The sequence below is a fragment of the Lagenorhynchus albirostris genome, chromosome 20 (assembly GCF_949774975.1).
Source record: "Lagenorhynchus albirostris chromosome 20, mLagAlb1.1, whole genome shotgun sequence".
Lineage (NCBI taxonomy): Eukaryota > Metazoa > Chordata > Mammalia > Artiodactyla > Delphinidae > Lagenorhynchus > Lagenorhynchus albirostris.
In genome coordinates, this window is record NC_083114.1 from 2,419,692 (window position 1) to 2,438,151 (window position 18,460).

The 18,460-nt window shown below is 50.3% G+C and overlaps 1 protein-coding gene across 3 annotated transcripts in view; it reads left to right on the forward strand.

Moving 5' to 3' along the window:
• SPECC1 (sperm antigen with calponin homology and coiled-coil domains 1) overlaps positions 1-18,460 on the forward strand; it is a 183,475-nt gene that overhangs the window by 96,838 nt on the left and 68,177 nt on the right. For 2 of the 3 annotated variants that reach the window (XM_060133596.1, XM_060133595.1), the window contains 3 exons: positions 4,646-4,853; positions 7,797-7,870; positions 8,223-8,401. In XM_060133596.1, the coding sequence (XP_059989579.1) occupies positions 4,646-4,853; positions 7,797-7,870; positions 8,223-8,401 (461 nt within the window). Of the gene's footprint in view, positions 1-4,645; positions 4,854-7,796; positions 7,871-8,222; positions 8,402-13,466; positions 14,883-18,460 lie in introns of those variants that run through there. The other variant, XM_060133597.1, reaches the window with a different exon arrangement.

An 18,460-nucleotide genomic window follows, 5' to 3' on the forward strand; every position in this document is an offset into this window, starting at 1 on the left:
GTACCGTGAGCTGGAACTTCATTCCTGCTTAGAGCTGAGCGATTTGTTTATCCCTTCGTCAGTTGATGGACAGGCGGGTCGTTTGGGGGTGTGTGCAGGAGAGAGGAGGGGTTCAGTTCATTGCAGATCTCTGGCTGTGTCACTGACGGCGTGGTTGTGCTGCTTACCGTAAGGTGGGGTGTCATGGAACACGGAGCGGGTTTGAGGAGGGACGGCTGTCGGACGTGGGAGTAGTGGAGCCAGAAGGGACGTCCAGGCCGGCAAAGCCCGGCTGCTCTCGGCACCCGCCGACCCAGCCACGGGCAGATGCTGAGGCCGGACGGGGATGCCCCCGAGTCCAGGAGGCCCCTCCGTTCTCGTGCCCGAGGACCCCTGGCCCCTCCGGTATCCGAGACACAGGAAGAACACGAGTAGGAGAACACCCTGCACTTACCTCTGCTGGGGTTCGCAAAGCGTCTCAGTGGCGTCAGGGGGGGACACATTCTTGCAGATAGGGTGGGTAGGATGCTAAACTTGCCGTCACCACCCTCTGCCCGTGTAGATGACCCTCCCCCGCCGTGGTCAGATCACCTGGTGGTGAAACCATGCCAACCGCTTGTCCACTCCCCTGGGAGAGAATCTAGGGGTGTGTGTGGTGCCCCCCGTGGCCAGCCCAGGAATGCTCTGTAATATCTGGGGGGACGGGGGGCGCCCCCAGGGCCCCCAGCACCGAATCCCTCCTCTCCCGAGCACCCCACTGGAGCCCCTCCCCGAACCTGCCCTCTGTGGGGAGAGCCACCGCCTTCCGGGGTGCGTGCCCCCATGGCTAATCCACTGGGGGTGAAGGCGTGGAGAAAGGCCTGGCCCTTGGCCCTTGCTTCAGCGTGGGGCAGCCCTGGAGGGCGTCCTGGGGCAGAGCTGCCCTGGGAGGAGCTGAGCCTCTGCTGTGACCGCTCCACCGCTGCCCCCCTCTGCCGCCGGCCCTGCCCCTGCCCCTGCAGGTGTGGGTCTCCACAGTGCTCCCGGGTGAGTTCCTTGTGCACAGCCCAGAGATCTCAGGGTCAGTTTCCCTGGGAACAGGCCTCTGACAATAGCGGGTCCTCAGTGTCAGTGTCTGACAGGCCAGAGGGAAGGTGGTGAGCCTTGCTGAGATCCCAGCCCCGTCCGTCTGGCTCAGGCTGAGCCCCGCAAGACAGTCCCTCTTGAGTGGTCTCTGCTGCCACCTGCCTTTGCTGGTTGTCAGAGCAGCAGGGACGGCTTTAAGCGCCACCTTTCCTGGGCTCCCAGGGAATTCATCTGACATATTTGTGGTGCAGTTCTGCACGGCCCATTTCTAGAGAAAAGTTGGCTTCTGAAGAGGAGAGGTGCTTGGAACACGTGAGTGATTTCTCACTTTAAAGGGAAGCGTTGGACAGAAACCACGTCACCGGGTGTGTGAGCGCCGAGTGCGGTTCTTGGACTAGAGGAGCTGGGCTCAGGGGAACTGGCTGGGTGCGGGGGCAGCTGGAACCCGACAGTCGTCAGGGGCAGGCTGCTGGTCTGAGCGGCTGAACAGACTGTTCTTTTCAAATGATTGAATTTTTCTCTCCATTAGTTTACTCTGTGAGAGGAATATAACAGTACCTCCCTGTTACTACCCAGCCCCTGGGGGAAGAGTTGTGAAGCTACTTAGGGTTTTTCTTTTTCTTCTTCTTTTAAATAAAAGAGCTTTCCAGAATACATGGCTAAACTTGAGAGAATTATCCCAAAATCAAGAAGGAAGAGCGATGTGTGTAATTTGGAAGAGTGCACTCACTGGCGTATGGGTTGGCTGGCCTCAGCTGTGCTCGGCACACATCACAGGGGCCCCTCCCCGCCGCTGAGCTTACACTGGTGCCTGTGCTCATGACCCCAACATGGAGGACGTAACGGGAGGCCAGAGCCGCTGAGAGGCCGGCAGCCTCTGCTGCACGCAGAGACCCTCCTCAGGCCCTCGGCCTTGCCTCACCTGGTCACATCCTCCCATTTTAGTCCCAGCCAAGTAATGGGCGTGTTTCTAGACCCCAGGGGAGCAGCCCTCAGCCTGAGGGTTCCATGATGTGGAGCCCGGTCACTCTGCAGAAGAAAAGCCAGGTCTGACTCGGGATGCAAGACTCACAGGTGCCCTCTGTGGCTGATTTTTTTTTTTTTTTGCGGTACGCGGGCCCCTCTCACTGTTGTGGCCTCTCCTGTTGCAGAGCACATGCTCCGTTCACGCAGGCTCAGCAGCCATGGCTCACGGGCCCAGCCGCTCCGCGGCACGTGGGATCTTCCCGGACCGGGGCACGAACCCGCGTCCTGTGCATCGGCAGGCGGACTCTCAACCACTGCGCCACCAGGGAAGCCCTGTGGCTGCTTTTTAAAGGCTGCCAGACGTCAGCCTTCTAGTAGCCAAGGTGTAGTGGTTCTTTCTCTTTAGGAGTTGCCTTCTGTTTATTAAAGTAGCTATCATAGAACGTAAGACTTCTGGCCTTTTCCGTGTGTTGTAATTTTCTTGGACCTGTATTATCATTTAACGTGCATACACGAAGACAGAGAGAAATAATAGTTTCCTTCGCATGCCTGCCATGTGCCAGGCACTGTGATAAACTCGTGAAGTGCACTGTTTCATTTAATTGTTCAGATGAGGAAACTGAGGCAGGGAGCTGGAAGGATACAGGGCTTGGTCTGACAGAACTGGGATTTAAACTCTGCAGTCCGGCTCCGGGCCTGCAGCCTCCGCCCCTTGGATGTCACACAGCAGCCTTCAGGCTCCTGACCCCCCTGCAGCAATGGGCATGGCCCTCCAGAGCCACCCTTTCTCACCATCACTCTCCCCCTTACCTTGCCCGCACCGGCGCTCGCTCTCTCTTTCTCTCCCTCCCTCTCTCTCTCTCTCTCCCTCTCTCTCTCTCTCTCTCCCTCTCTCCCTCTCCCTCTCTCCCTCTCTCTCTCTCTCTCTCTCCCTCTCTCCCTCTCCCTCTCTCCCTCTCCCTCTCTCCCTCTCTCCCTCTCTCCCTCTCTCTCTCTCTCTCTCTCTCTCGCTCTCGCTCTCGCTCTCGCTCTCGCTCTCGCTCTCGCTCTCGCTCTCGCTCTCTCGCTCTCTCGCTCTCAGTCTCTCTCTCGCTCTCTTCCTCTCTCTCTCTCTCTGTCTCTCTGCTCCTCCCTTCTTCCCTTCCTTCCTTAGTTATCCTTTGTCACAACCTCCCAGTTGAAAGCCAGTGCAATACTGCCCTCCAGTGTTTGTTTATCCATTCATCAGCTACTCGTTAGATGCCTCCTGTGGGTCTGGCGGTGTTGGCACCACGGATAGATACACCGGGGAAGACCGCAGATGGGCTCTGTCCCCACAGAGCTTACGGCCTACACGTTTTGTACATTAAATGCAATTGGAAAAAAATGGTATCATATATGGAGACCCCCTCTCCCAAATCTAGTAAGAAATGTGTTAGGTATCAAGCTTATGTTACCAAATATATAGTTATTTAATAACAGAGAACTACAGAAACAGGGTATAGTTCATAATAATAAAATGATTAGTGTATTCAGACAATAGAACACAATGCAGCATCTAAAGTAGTGACTTAGGGAATCCCCTGGCGGTCCAGTGGTTAGCACTTGGCGCTTTCATGGCCGAGGGGTCCGGGTTCAATCCCTGGTTGGGGAACTAAGATCCCACAAGCCTTGTGGCATGGCCAAAAAAAAAGAATAAAGCTTCCCTTAAAAAAAAAAAAAAGAGTACTGACCAGAGCAATGTGTATCATCATGAATACATCTCAAAAACCTAGTTGAAAACAAGTTACAGAAGTGTAATCAGCATAGCATATAACAGGACACAGTGTAATACCGGACAAGAGAATCTTACCGTAGGATACAACGCAGTATAATACAGTGCGCTGCAGAAGCTTCATACAGTGTAATATCATTTGTGTAAAACTTTAAAGACATCCAGAACAATACTGTGTATTATCTTGGGCACGTCCACATATAGTAAACCTGAAAAACCATTCGAGGAAAAACCACATGCCAATTTTTGGACACTCTCTGGTGTGGGAAGGAAGGTTGAGGCTTTAACAAACGTTAAAGATTTCGCAGACGTGGCAACATTTAACCATGGGTTCATCTGTTTTGGTGCCTGGTTACCGTCACCTTTGGTGCTTTTCTGTGTGTTGAGAACATTCACTGATTAAACTTGAACAGGTGAAATGGGCGTGTTGTGCGCTTCTCCCTGTCTGGCGTGTGCACATTTCTGGCATTGCTGTCACATGGATGTTCCTCTGAAGAAACACTGTAGCTACAGAGGTTTGGGGTGTGTGTGGGGGGGGTGCCAGCCTCCTGGGGCCCCAGCAGGGGGCGCGGCAGCGTAGCGGACGCGAGGCGGCTGGGCAGCACCGTGGAAGGGGCAGGAAGGAAGGGTATTTAATAAGCACATGCAGCTTTCTGTAAGCTGTAGGAAGGGGCCCAGAATCCCCCCGTTTGGCCCCTTGACATCCACCACGTTCCTCTGCACGTCTGCTGCCTTGTCTGTTTCCAAGGCTCAGGATACAGAGACAGTGCCGGACACACACGTGCCCAGAGCTTCCTTTGCCATTGCATCGATGGGTCTGACGCTGACATGCGGGCAGCTTTTTCCTGTCCAGGTGAGCAGGGAACCTTCCTTTTCTTCCAGGTGGAAAAGGATTATTCTTACTTGAAGGAGATATGCGATCATCAGGCAGAACAGCTGAGCAGAACCAGCCTGAAGCTGCAGGAGAAAGCGTCGGAGAGTGACGCGGAGATTAAAGACATGAAGGAGACCATCTTCGAGCTGGAGGACCAGGTGGAGCAGCATCGAGCCGTCAAGTTACACAACAAGCAGCTCATCAGTGAGCTGGAGAGTAAGTGGAACCAAGCCCCGGGCCGCGTGGGTCAGGAGGGAGGGGAGCATGCTGGTGAGAGGTCTTCCTCTTGCGTGTGCTGTGGTCTCCCGGGAAGAACGGCAGTTAAAAGAGACAGAATCGTCAGTCTCCTCGCCTGAGCTGCAAAGCAGGTGATACAGAAGAAAGACTGTGGATCGTGGGCGGACAGTGTGTGGAGTTAGGAGCACCGCATGTGAGCCGCTGCTGACCACACGGCAGGTGCCAACAGGTGTTGCCATTGGGTTCTGATGGATAGAAGGGTAGGGGGCAGGGGGTCGGACCGATTCGGACGGCGTGTGCTCTTGGCCTCAGGAGAAAACAGTTCCAGCATGGGCCCCGTGGATGGTTGGTATCAAGTGACTTACAGATGTTACCCACTTCTTACTCAGGAGGCACCACTGTATGCCTTACCTGTGAACCGGTTGCTTGTTTTGAATAGGGAGGGATGTTTGTCAGAGATTAAACACTGCCTGCCTTGTCCAAATAAGCCTTATCAGACGATCGCATCGAATGTTTTCCCTTCGTAACAAAAGAATTAGCGTGCAGAGCTTTTAGTGGCCCCGGCCTTACTGGCAATAGCACGCTGGTTGCCTGAGAAGTCTCCCAGCGGGTACAGCCCATCCTGATTATCTGAGGAACCCTTATTTTCGAATTCACCTGCTCGCCCAGACTGACTTGTAACCCCTAAAACCAGTACTCACAGCGCTCCCACTGCCGCCGGCGCCCATGCAGAGCAGCGGAAAGCTTGACCCTCCCGATGTGCAAAACGTCGGGACCAGAGGCCCACGGGAAGGTGACCCGTCTTTGCCGCGGGAGCTGATCCCGTGCGCCTGGCGACTGTACATACCTGCCTCGACCGTGGCACCTGGCCGCGTAGTCTGTGCCTCGCTCCGGTGGTCAGCGTCACGGCTACTTCGTGTGCAATGTGGGGGTGACGACAGGACACTCAGCATCACTGTCACCCAGGCTCTTCTCAGAGGTCACACCTGAGAGTACGGCAGAACACCTGACGCTGGACCGGACAAGTACAGGGCCAAACAGGAGGAGACCTGTTTCGTTTGTATTTTGTTTGTTTTTGCTTCAGTGATTTATTGTTGTCGAGAATTCGGTCATACTGTCCCCAAATCCTAAAACGTCAGCACAGACACACCAAGAAAGCAGCATGTAATTACTATCCGGAGCACATGTCAGGCCCACTCCCTCTGGTTACGTCATAATGTGTCCAAGACTGAAAAGAACAGTGACAGACCTGCATCTTTTGAGAAGCCGTTAACGTCTGTTGGGGACGTTAGGGTGTTGATAGGTGTCTTTTCACCAGGATACGCGGGGACACGAAAATCCATCTCGAAGTGAACCGCTCCTCCCCCTTAAGACCCTTCAGAGGAATGGACAGAAAGATAAAAAGAAGTTACGGAGCGCTGTCCTTTTCTGCACCGTTGACCCCAAACACAAATCCTCACGCCCCACGTGTGAACCTGAACTGCTGGGGTAGAACCTGACCATGTGTGGGTTTTTTGAAGCTTTTCTGGTGGTTCCGGTTCATGTCCTTAATAGACAAGGACGGCTTTGGAGGGACCGTGAGGACCCACTGGAGAACTGACACTACGTGTAACGGACGCGATCAGATTTAAACTGAACGACTCTTGACAGCAACGTGGAGAGAACTTGAGAGAGAGAGGGACTGAGGATTTTTTTTTTTTACGTTTCTAATTCAATTTTATTTTATTTTTTTACTGAAGTGGAGTTGATATAGAATATTGTATAAGTTACGGGTGTATAAGACAGTGATTCAGAATTTTTGAAGTGTTAGTCCATTTATAGTTATTCTAAAATATTGGCTGTATTTCCCGTGTTGTAAAGTATATCCTTGGAGCTGATTTTATACCTAATAGTTTGTACCTCTTAATCCCCAGCCCCTATATTGCCCCCGCTTTCCTCTCCCCACTGGTAACTGCTAGTTTGTTCTCTATGTCTGCGAGTCTGCGAGTCTGCTTCTTTTTTGTTGTATTTACTGGTTTGTTGTATTCTTTTTTTTTTTTTTCCTGCGGTACACAGGCCTCTCACTGCTGTGGCCTCTCCCGTTGCGGAGCACAGGCTCCGGACGCGCAGGCTCAGCGGCCATGGCTCACGGGCCCAGCCGCTCCGCGGCATGTGGGATCTTCCCGGACCGGGGCACGAACCCACGTCCCCTGCATCGGCAGGCAGACTCTCAACCACTGCGCCACCAGGGAAGCCCTGGTTTGTTGTATACTTTTAGATTCCACGTATAAGTGAGATCATAGAGTATTTGTTTTTCTCATTCTGACGTATTTCACTGAGCATAACACCCTCCAAGTAAGATGTTCTTTACTAAGGAAAGGAAGTCCAGTCCCCAGTGGAGCTGTTAACGTACACCCGCCAGACCCTTGTCACCCTGGGGGATTCTGAGTCTGTGCAGAGTCTGGGGCTTGAACATCTGCTCTTCTGGAAAGCTTCCCAAGTGATTCAGAGTTTTAACTGCAGTTAAGTCCCATGGCTGTAGAAACTGACCTAAAAGTCACGACGGTAATAACCAGCCATATCCGCTGTTACGCTAAAGCCCTCCCTCCACCTCACGGTGATGAAGGACGTTCAGGCTGCCGCGTTCACTTCCAGGGAGGCCAAGAGTAAGTGTGTGAGTGTGAGCCGCTGTTTGCCCTCTTCCCGGAGCTCTGTGAGGCTGTGCCCTAACCTCATGCCGCCGCTTTCCCGAATCATCCCCCCCTCTCTCGGAGAAGCCCCCGCCTCTGGCTCCCGTGCTCAGGACGCTGAGATAGGGCCCCGGCAGGCAGAAGGGGTGGACTTCAAAGCCTCTTGCAGGATCTGGGTCTGCTCTGCTTCCGAGCTTAGCTTCTCCCCAGGGTCTTGAGACTTTTCCAACTCCGTCTGCCTGTTCATTTCCAGGCAACGTGATGAAACTGGAGGAACAGAAGTCGGACCTGGAGAGGCAGCTGAAGACGCTGACAAAGCAGATAAAGGTGAGGCGCAGTCACGCAGGGATGGGACGCCGCCATCATTTTACTGGAGGGGTCCCCGGGAACATGGGTGTGGACGCCGTTGAGAGGTGCCCTGACGACTCCCTGGCCCGCTGCGTATAGCAGGTTTGCGGGGCCCGGGTCCTGGAACCATGAACGGTGTGGCCGGGAGGGAAGTTCAGGCGGCCTTGATTTCAGGACGGGCACTCCGACACCTGAGGCTGCAGCCCCGCCTGCGCCTTTTCCCGGCGGCGGCGAGGCTGCTACAGCCAGCCTTGCTCGGGGACCCACCCGGGGCCCCGCAGCCCCTGCCTGGGGGCCGGTCTGACGCGGGCGCGGACTGCGGCTCTTCCAGGACGAGACGGAGGAGTGGCGGCGCTTCCAGGCTGACCTGCAGACAGCGGTGGTGGTGGCCAACGACATCAAGTGCGAGGCCCAGCAGGAGCTGCGTGCTGTCAAGCGGAGGCTGCTGGAGGAGGAGGAGAAGAACGCCCGGCTGCAGAAGGCCCTGGGGGACGCGCGGGCCCGCGGCAGGTGGGTCATGCCGCACGCACCCTGGGCCGGGCCCACCTGCCCTCCTGGCCAGGGCCGACGGCATCCACGCACGTGATGCTGGGTGTCTGTCCTGAGCCCTCCCCTCCCTCCAGGTCCCTCTGCCCCCATCCCCGGCCAGGGAATAACTAACCCACGTCCAGGGAATAACTAACCCACGGCCAGGGAATAACTAACCCACGGCCAGGGAATAACTAGCCCATGGCCAAGGAATAGCTAACCCCACGGCTAAGGAATAACTAACCCCACGGCCAGGGAATAACTAACCCCGGCCAGAGAATAACTAACCCCCAGCCAGGGAATAACTAACCCCACGCCAGGGAATTACTAACCCCACGGCCAGGGAATAACTAACCCACGGCCAGGGAATAACTAACCCCGGCCAGAGAGTAAGTAACCCCGGCCAGAGAATAACTAACCCTCGGCCAGGGAATAACTAGCCCATGGCCAAGGAATAGCTAACCCCACGGCTAAGGAATAACTAACCCCATGGCCAGGGAATAACTAACCCCCAGCCAGGGAATAACTAACCCCACGCCAGGGAATTACTAACCCCAAGGCCAGGGAATAACTAACCCCACGGCCAGGGAATAACTAACCCACGGCCAGGGAATAACTAACTCCACGGCCAGGGAATAACTAACTCCACGGCCAGGGAATAACTAACCCACGGCCAGGGAATAACTAACCCACGGCCAGGGAATAACTAACTCCATGGCCAGGGAATAACGAACCCCACGGCCAGGGAATAACTAACTCCACGGCCAGGGTATAACGAACCCCACGGCCAGGGCATAACTAGCTCCATGGTAGAAATATTCCACCCAACACCGTCACCACCATTCCCGCTGGTGAGAAAGCTTGTCACTCGAGGGGACAAAGTTTTAGCCAAGTCCCCTCCGGGTTTGGAGGAGAGGATGCCCTTACATCTCATTGTTGGTCCGGGCAACTCGTGTCGGTCACCCTCACCCAATGGGAGAAACTGACCGCTTCCTGGGGCCTGGCCACCAGGTGGAGGCCTCACCGTCCTGGCCCAGGACCTGCTTCTGTATTAGCAGCCCCCGTGGGCTCCCTGCAGAAGACCTTGAAATAAGCCATTTTATTAGAAAGGGTAAGCGTGGAGAACATATGTCCGGCTGATACGTGATTCCCTTATGCTCTCGAGGGGATCGTTACAGTCCGTTACCCAAGCAGGCCCTTCTTAACAGCGAGCTTTCAGAATAAGCTGTTCCGAAAGTGAGCCCAGAGTTGGTTATTGCTTAAAATTTAAATGGTTTACAAACAAGACTATCTACAGTATTTTAGGCTTCAGCTAATGCAGTGCTGTCTCTTTCCCCATCAGGAATAGATGTCCTTGATGTTGAGATTCTTGGTTATTAGAAGTTATTTTGAATTTTGGGATGTCTCTCAACATAAGATGTAGTAGAATTTAAAAATCAGATTTATTACATTCTGGGTGCAGATTTGTACAGTTTGCCCTTTTTACCTGTTTTCCAGGGTTGACGGGCTGGATTCTGAGCCTCTGGGTCTGATATAGTATCATGAACTTCACAGCAGTGGAAGGAGTAGATTTCTGCTCAGAATTCTCTTTTGATTCTCTTACCAAACTTGCTTCAATCAATCTGGCGGCCCTTTGTTTATAAAAATCAAGATCATAGTTTTATAGTCACACCTATACCCTCTGGCCACCAAAAGCACGTGAATTTTAAGGGAGAAGCAGAATAGGAAAACTAGATTTCATAGTGTTCTCTATTGAAATGATTGTGAGGTCATTCTGGTTTGCTTTGGTGTCTGCTTTTGTATATTTGTCCATGTGTCTTGCTTTTCTATTGTGTGTCTTTGGAAGAGGAACCACGTCATAACCTGCATTGCTTCATATATACGTGAATTTACAGATAAATGATAAAAGACAAGCCTTGAGTTTAAGAGGTGGCCCTAAATAAGTTATTGTATGGGATGCTGCATTTCTTACTTAGATTCTAAGATACAGGTCAGATTATACAACTTGAACCCTGATACGATAGGAAATCTGCGTGCGTCTTGACAGTTTAGGGCCCCATGTGCTACATCCAACGTTTTCAAACTTAGGGTCACTTTTTTTTTCAAACACAGTATGTTTCTCTTTTGATTTTCCAGTGATTTGCAAACCTACCTCCTAATTCCAGCAGTTTAATCCCTTATCACAAAATGTTTCAAAATTCGAGAACTGACAGCAGTTCAGAACATGGCGTGCTGCTGAAACCCTGCAGGCGTCCGTGGGTTTCTTGGCTGTCACTGCCCTTCAGATGATTGCCAGAGTGGTTTCTTGTCTGATTTTGCGCTGCCCCGGCTAGCTGCCCCTTCTAAAGCATTGGCTGTTGGAAAGTTACTCGCAGATGGCTCCACCTCTTCCTGAACCTACCACGTTGAGCCAGACTTGCAGCCAGCTGACACCCTCCGAGGCCCCAGAGCCGCAGAGGGTTTCCATCTCGGCTGCCTGGGTTCTTGACTTTGACAGTCTTCCGACGAGAACTCAGAAGTCCTTCTCGGTTCAGCCACAGCCAAAGAACTTGCAGAAAATTCTCTGATGGGGTCCTCCAAGTACAATCAAGAGAAAGTAAGAGCATCAGAAAAGCGACTTGATCGTGACCCTGGATGGACTGACTCACATTCTCATCAACTGGCATTCAAGGAATCATAGGCCAGTAGGCAGGCAGGTGGGGTGCCTGGGTGTGAAGGCAAGTTAGCGTTTATTACCAAGAACTTAATAGTTAAAGTGGAACATTACTTAACGTAGTTTTAGATGATTCTAAAGCTTAGCTCATTAGCCATCTTCAATCCTGTGATGTTTTCAGAGGTATTTTTATTTTGGAGTCAGAATAACTGATGTTAAGGTACATGGGAAAATGAGGCGCTGGTCTCATCTTTGCCACCAACTAGCAAGATTTTCTTCCCAGACCGAGCTCCTTCCTCTCTTAAATGAGAAGGTAAGGGCTTCCCTGGTGGCGCAGTGGTTAAGAATCCTCCTGCCAATGCAGGGGACATGGGTTTGAGCCCTGGTATGGGAAGATCCCACAGGCCACGGAGCAACTAAGCCCGTGCGCCACAACTACTGAGCCTGTGTTCTAGAGCCCGTGAGCCACAACTACTGAGCCCATGTGCCACAACTACTGAAGCCCACACGCGTAGAGCCCGTGCTCCACAACAAGAGAAGCCACCGCAGTGAGAAGCCCGCGCACCACAACGAAGAGTAGCCCCCACTCGCCGCAACTAGAGGAAGCCCGCGCACAGCAGCGAAGACCCAAAGCAGCCAATAAATAAATAAATAAATTAATTAATTTTTTTTAAAAAAATGAGAAGGTTAAGAGTAGGTCGGATTTTAAGACCCCCCCCCCAAGCTCTGTTCTGAGACTGGTTGGTCAAGGAGCCTTTCTCTGATGGGGGAGTCAGGGACACATGTGCCCCCAGTTCCACGTTCCCAGCTCAAGCCTTGGGTCTCCCTTACACAGTGGCATCTCCGTCTTGTAGCTGGGCCATGGACCTCCTCTTTCTCTTCCAGAAATTTGAACAAACCCGGGTAGTTTTTGTGGACCTGAAAATGATCTGTTTTGCCAGACACAGAAATTATTGGATGGAAGGATAATGAATAACTTTTTCAACTCTGCCTGCGTCTTGTTTTGAACCATTAAGAGAAATACAAGGAAATTAAAACTTTCGCTGAAGTTAAAACATCAGAACTTTTTCCTGAAAAGTTGAGTCCTTGGGCTTCAGAGAACACACGTGCAGCTCGACTTAATGCCTTGCTGGGCCACATGCAGCCTTTCTAACAGAAGACACTGTCGGTGACATGTACATGACATGGGCCTCTCAGACAGTAGCAGGGAGAGACCTTTGTGTGCCTCCTGTTACTCTGACACGGTGTGGACCATTGTTTTCAGGGTGACATTCGATTTTTGCTGTATGTATCGTACGACACCAATAAGCAGCCTCTTAAAGAGTTAAACACACTGAACGTCTGTGCCTAAGTAACTGTATCAGTTTCTGAAATAGAACGTCGAAGCTTCCCAGTGTGTTTAGCTTGTACCACTGGTTCTCTTGTTGTCACCTCTGAACTGAGCAGCATGGCGGCCGGTCACTGCCAGACTCTCTGGAATTGGCTTTTAACTCTGTGTGTGCACACGTGCATTCTGCCCTGACGTCAGTTGTGTGCCTGTGCGCCCTGTGTGTCGTTCTTACAGCTGTAATGTGTCACAGCCGCTCGCTGGGTGTCTGGAGCTGTCACTGGAAAGGGAAAGTAGGAAGTTGGAGGCATAGCTTCTTGGGTCACTGAGATGACTTGTCCAGCTCGCTCCCTGCGGATGCTTCGATACAGCATCTCCGGCCCTCCAGCGAGGGGACCAGTTCTCGTGGGGACTCCTGAGGAGTTTCCGAGTGAACCTCACATGCGAAGCTCCAACTGTTGGGGGCCTCTGGCATTTTATTTGCCCCTCGAAGTAGAAACCGGTCCTCTGGTATCCCAACAAGCATAATCCTTTCACTCTCATATGACTTATGTTTTCATAGCTTCAATTTGCATCTGTGGCATTAGAGCTGTAGCCTCTGATTCTAAAGAGCTACGTCTGCTTCTCTGCTCCCAGGCCCCTGTCTTTACAGGTTTGCTTTGAAAAGTGGGCGTGAGCTTCCCGGAAGCCTTTAGAATGTGTATACTGAAATAGTAAAAGAAATCTTTTTTTTTTTTTGGCCTTAACTGTAGGACAGTAGAGGGAAGCACGAGCCATTCTGTCAATCACAGGGACCTGATTTGGTTGGTCTTGGACATCTCTGCCGACACCCTTGTCTGTTGGTGACGGTCTAGTGGGAGGAGCCCGACATTTTGAAGTTTTAGCATTTTCTTTGTCTGAAGACCTTTGACTTCCAAAAGAGATGGGGACAGTCGAAATTCAGACGTGCTGCTCTGAGCTTTTCCCCGTGGACAGCGCCAGCTGTTAGTCCTTGTGTGTGTAGACTAAGGTCGTGTTGCGTTAAGTAACACCTTTACCAGCCTTTGCCTCCCGTTTCTATTTTCCAGCTCCATGGTCTCTGTCAGCTATAGCAGAGCAGGTGGTGGAAGAGAGGCCGCCCAGCCCTTGCCATGATGGGAAACCACAGCCATTTCTTTGTGAAAGGGGGAATGTGTAGAGGAGAAATAACCTTTTGATAAAGAACCAAACGGTCTCCTTAGAACAGCCACTGTTGCCCAGTCATTGTCATCAAGTCTCTTTACCTTTTTTTTTGTTTTCTTTTTGCATTTTGGAGTCAACTCTGCACAAAGATGATCCTTCCCTCTTTTTTTTTCTTTATTCTTCACAGAAGATTCAGCAGTCTTTTGTTTGGAGCACGAAATAAAGTTGTTCTGCAAAACAAAGTCTGTCGTGAAAAAATTTTTGAGATGCAGCCAGAGTGCTGAGCGAGGGCCGTGGCGTTGCACGTGCAGAGTGAACACAGCCCAGGCTGTGCTTTACTTTTTTGGAGTTTACTTTTATGTTTCCTTTTGAATACAGTGTCTGATAAGCTTGGAATTAACACTGTTTTAGGTGAAACAGGAAACCATCTGCATGACGTCTCGTTCTGAAGAAGTTAGAAAGTTCTGCTTCCTCTGTGTCCAGTCTTGATTTCACCTTTTCCAGCTGGAGTCTGACTTCCTTAAGCTTGTCTGAAACAAGCCACCACCATGTTTTGGGCTGATTTCCAAAATCTCTTTGGGGTTCAATATGCATCGATGTTTGCTTGCTCATGAAGGATGTAGTTGAATCAGATAAGCTTCTGTGGGGACGATGCTAATTGGAATTGAACTGAGAACTAACGAACAACGACAAAAGCCTCGTGAATAAAACTCACCCTGGAAATCTAAAGACTTTTTCAATCCGGAAGCATATAACTCAGAGGGATCCCAGATTCAAAGTGTGACTTGAAACTCTTGGAAGTACGTATGTTTGTTAAGATCTGGGTCCAGTTCAGCAACCTCCCTCAGGCAGAACTCATTGCAGCTCTCATGTGAAGAACTTCTAGGCCATTAGCTACGTCATCAGGAAGGTGAGACAAGATGGGATCCACGGAAAATCAGGAACAGGAAAGCCCTTTAACTCAGGAGAACATTGTGAGTGTCAAACGAGAGAGCACAGAGTCACTAGAAAAATTCGACTTGGTGACAGAAAGAGGAGAGGTCGACGTCCTCTCTGTAAAAATAGTTCTGACACTTGCTGGAGTTATCCTAGTGGGACAGGAATTTATATACTGGGAGATCTTTACCTCGGACTGAGAATCGTTAGGATGATATAAAACTCATTTGCCGGGTGTTTTCAAATACAAACAAGAAAAAGGCAATCTCAGCTTCAAATGCACAGCTGTCTCTGCCCCACATATTTTGATCTTTCTCTGGGGACTGTCGAGTATTTTTATATGTAAGCGTTTATGAAGTGCTAAATAAACATGTCATTATTTCGAAGAGTCTTTTGCCTGATTTTTAATCACTGGCCACGTTTCTGCAGGGCCTTCCGGTCACTTTGTTCTCAATTTTCCAGGGTGTGTAGTTTCAGAACTTTAAAGCCATGTCAGATGACTGGAATTGAGGCAGAAGCAAACGGTATTTTCAATGCAAGTTGTAGATAGGAGGTTGATTTTTAAGTACAAATGTTATTTTTTTAAAAATGATTTCATTATTGGAAACAAGAGGGCAAGGAGCAAATATAATAATTTTGCATAAATGAATTTTTAATTAAAGATTCTGGAGTATTGGAAAGTACAGGACATGGTATTTGAAGTCTAGAACTGTCTTGTTGAAATTTAAAAACAAATAGTAAATTGTTTGGTGATTTACTGTATTGGATTTCTTCTTAATTATGAAGTAATATTAGGTGAACCGGTAATAAAATGGAGGTGTTAAAGAAAAATATTCATCCTTCTCCCCCTTGAGTAGCGTCCTGGAAGGTAATCAGTATTCTTCATCTGTTTTACACACATACTCTCTCGGACATTTGGTCTGCTTTCTTTATTTAGTCTGATGTGAGGAGTGGGTCTTCTTCTTCCAGATGGACAGCCATTCACTCCAGCACTGTTTATTATATTACCACACCATCCTTTGCCCGCAGAACTGAAATCCCACCTTGACATCGTTCATTTCATCCGTTTTCAGAGAGACTTTCCCAGGATGCCCTTGTTCTTTTTTCTCTGGAGCTGATTCTGCTTTAAACTGTCTTCATGGGATTCTTAGATTGCTAATGTAATTTTTGACACTCGGCCTTTCATCTTAAAGTGTCATCCTTCATATACTTTCTTGAATTTTATTGTATTCTGAAGGCAGATACTTCTAAGTGTCTAAATCTGTTTCCTGTTCCGTATTTACAAATGTCTGTTCTCCTTTGAGTGCGGTGATCCTTTTCAGTTTATGCTGTGAGATCTATTCATAGATCAGGGCCTGTTTTTTCCCATCACTTATTCTTGCTTCAGTGGATAAAAGTGTATCAGGGCCTGTCACTCGCCCAGGATCAGTGTCTGGATTCTGCTTCGATCTGTGCTCACTCTGCCTGACTGCTCTAGAAATCTTCTCGTATCTTAAAACTTGAAGGAAGCCTCTTTAACGTAAATTTCTGTGGCACCTCGCAGACACAGACAGGGCGAGGAGGAGCGCAGAGGAAGAGGTGCCCGTGGGGGGACTTCACCCGTGTCCGGTTTCTTCTCTGTTTGGTGGAGGCAGCATGGAGGAGCCGGTTTTTGGGGGTCTGTTTTGCTTGGCCGTTGTCCATTTCAGGCGTGTTCTGTGGCCTTTCCCAATCTGCCCCTTTTTACTACTGTCCTTTGTGCCGGGAATCAACCACCCTGGCCTCCTTGGACGGGCGTGTCTTTCTTTGTGTCACTGATCCTTTGCAGGAGGGGTGCTCTGCCTGTCCCCCAGGTGTTGCTTCTAGCCCTGGCCGCCCTCCAGGACCCGGGGCCTCAGTGGGGTTTCCCACATCTTCAATCTCTTTGCAAGGGAATCGGGGTAAACCGGTAGTAATTTTCTTGTCACTTTCCCCCACTTATTCTCTGCGTCGCAGAAATTCTTCAAAGTCTGAGGCATGGACGTGCTATCTTTCTGTAGTTTCTGGTGCCGATGCAGGATTTTTACGATGTATTCCTGTGTTTCTTGCTGTTGGGATTTGGAGGGTAAGAGGCTGTGTTCAAAATGCTGTCTTACGCTGTTTGTTTTTATTGTCATAGACATACTTACACAGAGATTCCGAGGACCCTGACACCTGAGACAGAATGCTTAACTGATTTCTGTCTCGCTGTGGACCTGCAGACTTCTTTTAGGTTTGTGTTGTACATAATAAGAAGAAACACTTTGGGAAGGTTTCCTTCCACGTCAGGATACAGAACGAGCAAAGGCACGGAGGACAGAAGAGGAAGAGAGCATCAGGCGGCCGGGCTTTGGTCCGGAAGCCAGTGGGTGGAGGGGAGTCACGGGCCGTCGGTCTGTGCGGCCCCAGGAAGGGCCTGGGTGGCTCCATTCAGTTGTTCAGGAAAGAGCTGTCCTGAGCGCGAGATTGACGTGCCCCGTCTTCTTTACAAAAACTAGTCTCCCGGTGGTGGAGGCAGCAGTGGTGTAATGCGACGTTTCCCAAACGTAGTTAACCCTTGAATACCTTAAAGCTAATTGCAAGCAATAACTCGCACGTCCTTGGATCAAAACCAGCAGCAATGCCGAGCTGTGCCCTGTGTGATGACCTAAGAGCCGTAGAAAACCGACACTATTTGAAGGTTCTGTTCTGTAACCAGACAAGGGAAGCCGTATGTTAGAGGCATTAGACAACGTTTAATAAGTAAGGGGTAAGTACAGACATAGGCGCGTGTACATGTTTACATACCAGTGAGAGGTACAGAAGGTAGGCAGCAGTCAGCGAGCAGGGGACGTGGTCCATGGGCAGGACACGCCCCCATCTCCTGTGTTGGTGCCTCGGGTGACCTCACATACAACTGACTGTCTGTCGTTCTCAGAGATGGGTTGCCACCTGCTAAGATCAGATTACCCCATAAAAATACGAGCAAGGAAAGAAATATTGGTAGCATTTTTCTTAAATATACATTAAACAAATTTGGAGAAGAAGTCCCATCAGCATTATTACCTTTTTTTTTTAAGAGCCCTTTGTGCCTCTCCCAGGACACCCACGTGTCATAGAAAAACCTGAGTAAGGCGTATCAAACAGCTGGGTTTTCACCCCAGATTCACCACATACCAGCCTTATGACCTTCATCAAGTGTTTCATCTAAAATGAAGGATTGTAACTTATGGAGTTTTTGCGGAAAAGTATATTAGATAATGTTTTTAAGACCCATGGTACTGGCCGTGGAGTTACATATCAGACACAGATTTTTTTGTGGAAGTTATTCATTGTCACCAGAGTTGTACATGCTGGGAGCCGACGGGAAACATGCCTCGTTTCTGTGGTTGGTTAAACGTGGTCGCTAAACGACGCAGCTGTCTGACCTGCACCTGAGAAGCAGACTGCGCAAAGCGCAAGAAGAGCAGCTGCTTTTGTGTGCAGTTGTGTTTACAGCACCGTGCAAGCTGTCGTTCTGGGCGATTCACGGGATTTCCAAGGCTCCGTTGGCTACACGTGTGATTTTTACTTTACAGATAAACCCAAGAGCCTCTCGTGTGTCTTAGGAGGCCGTGGCTGACCATGAACAGTGTTTAACCCGCAGTGGGCCCTTGGAGTGTTTCCTTTACTTAGTGAATTGGTTAGTGTACACCTGGTTGTATGCTTGAGTATTTCTTAGTATTCTTTATAGAATACAGGGTCTTTATTCTTCCGCAGAACAGAGGGAATGTCGTACTCGGTGTATCGCTGGGGTTGTTGCTGGTTGATCCCAACAGTCTGAAGCCAGGAGGTGTCCCTGCTCACGGTTACAGCACTGATGGGACCAACAGTGTCCTATGCGTCTTCTCCCTACACACACACACACACACACACACACACCCCTATGTGTCTTCTCCCTAGACACACACACACACACACACACACACACACACACACACACACACCC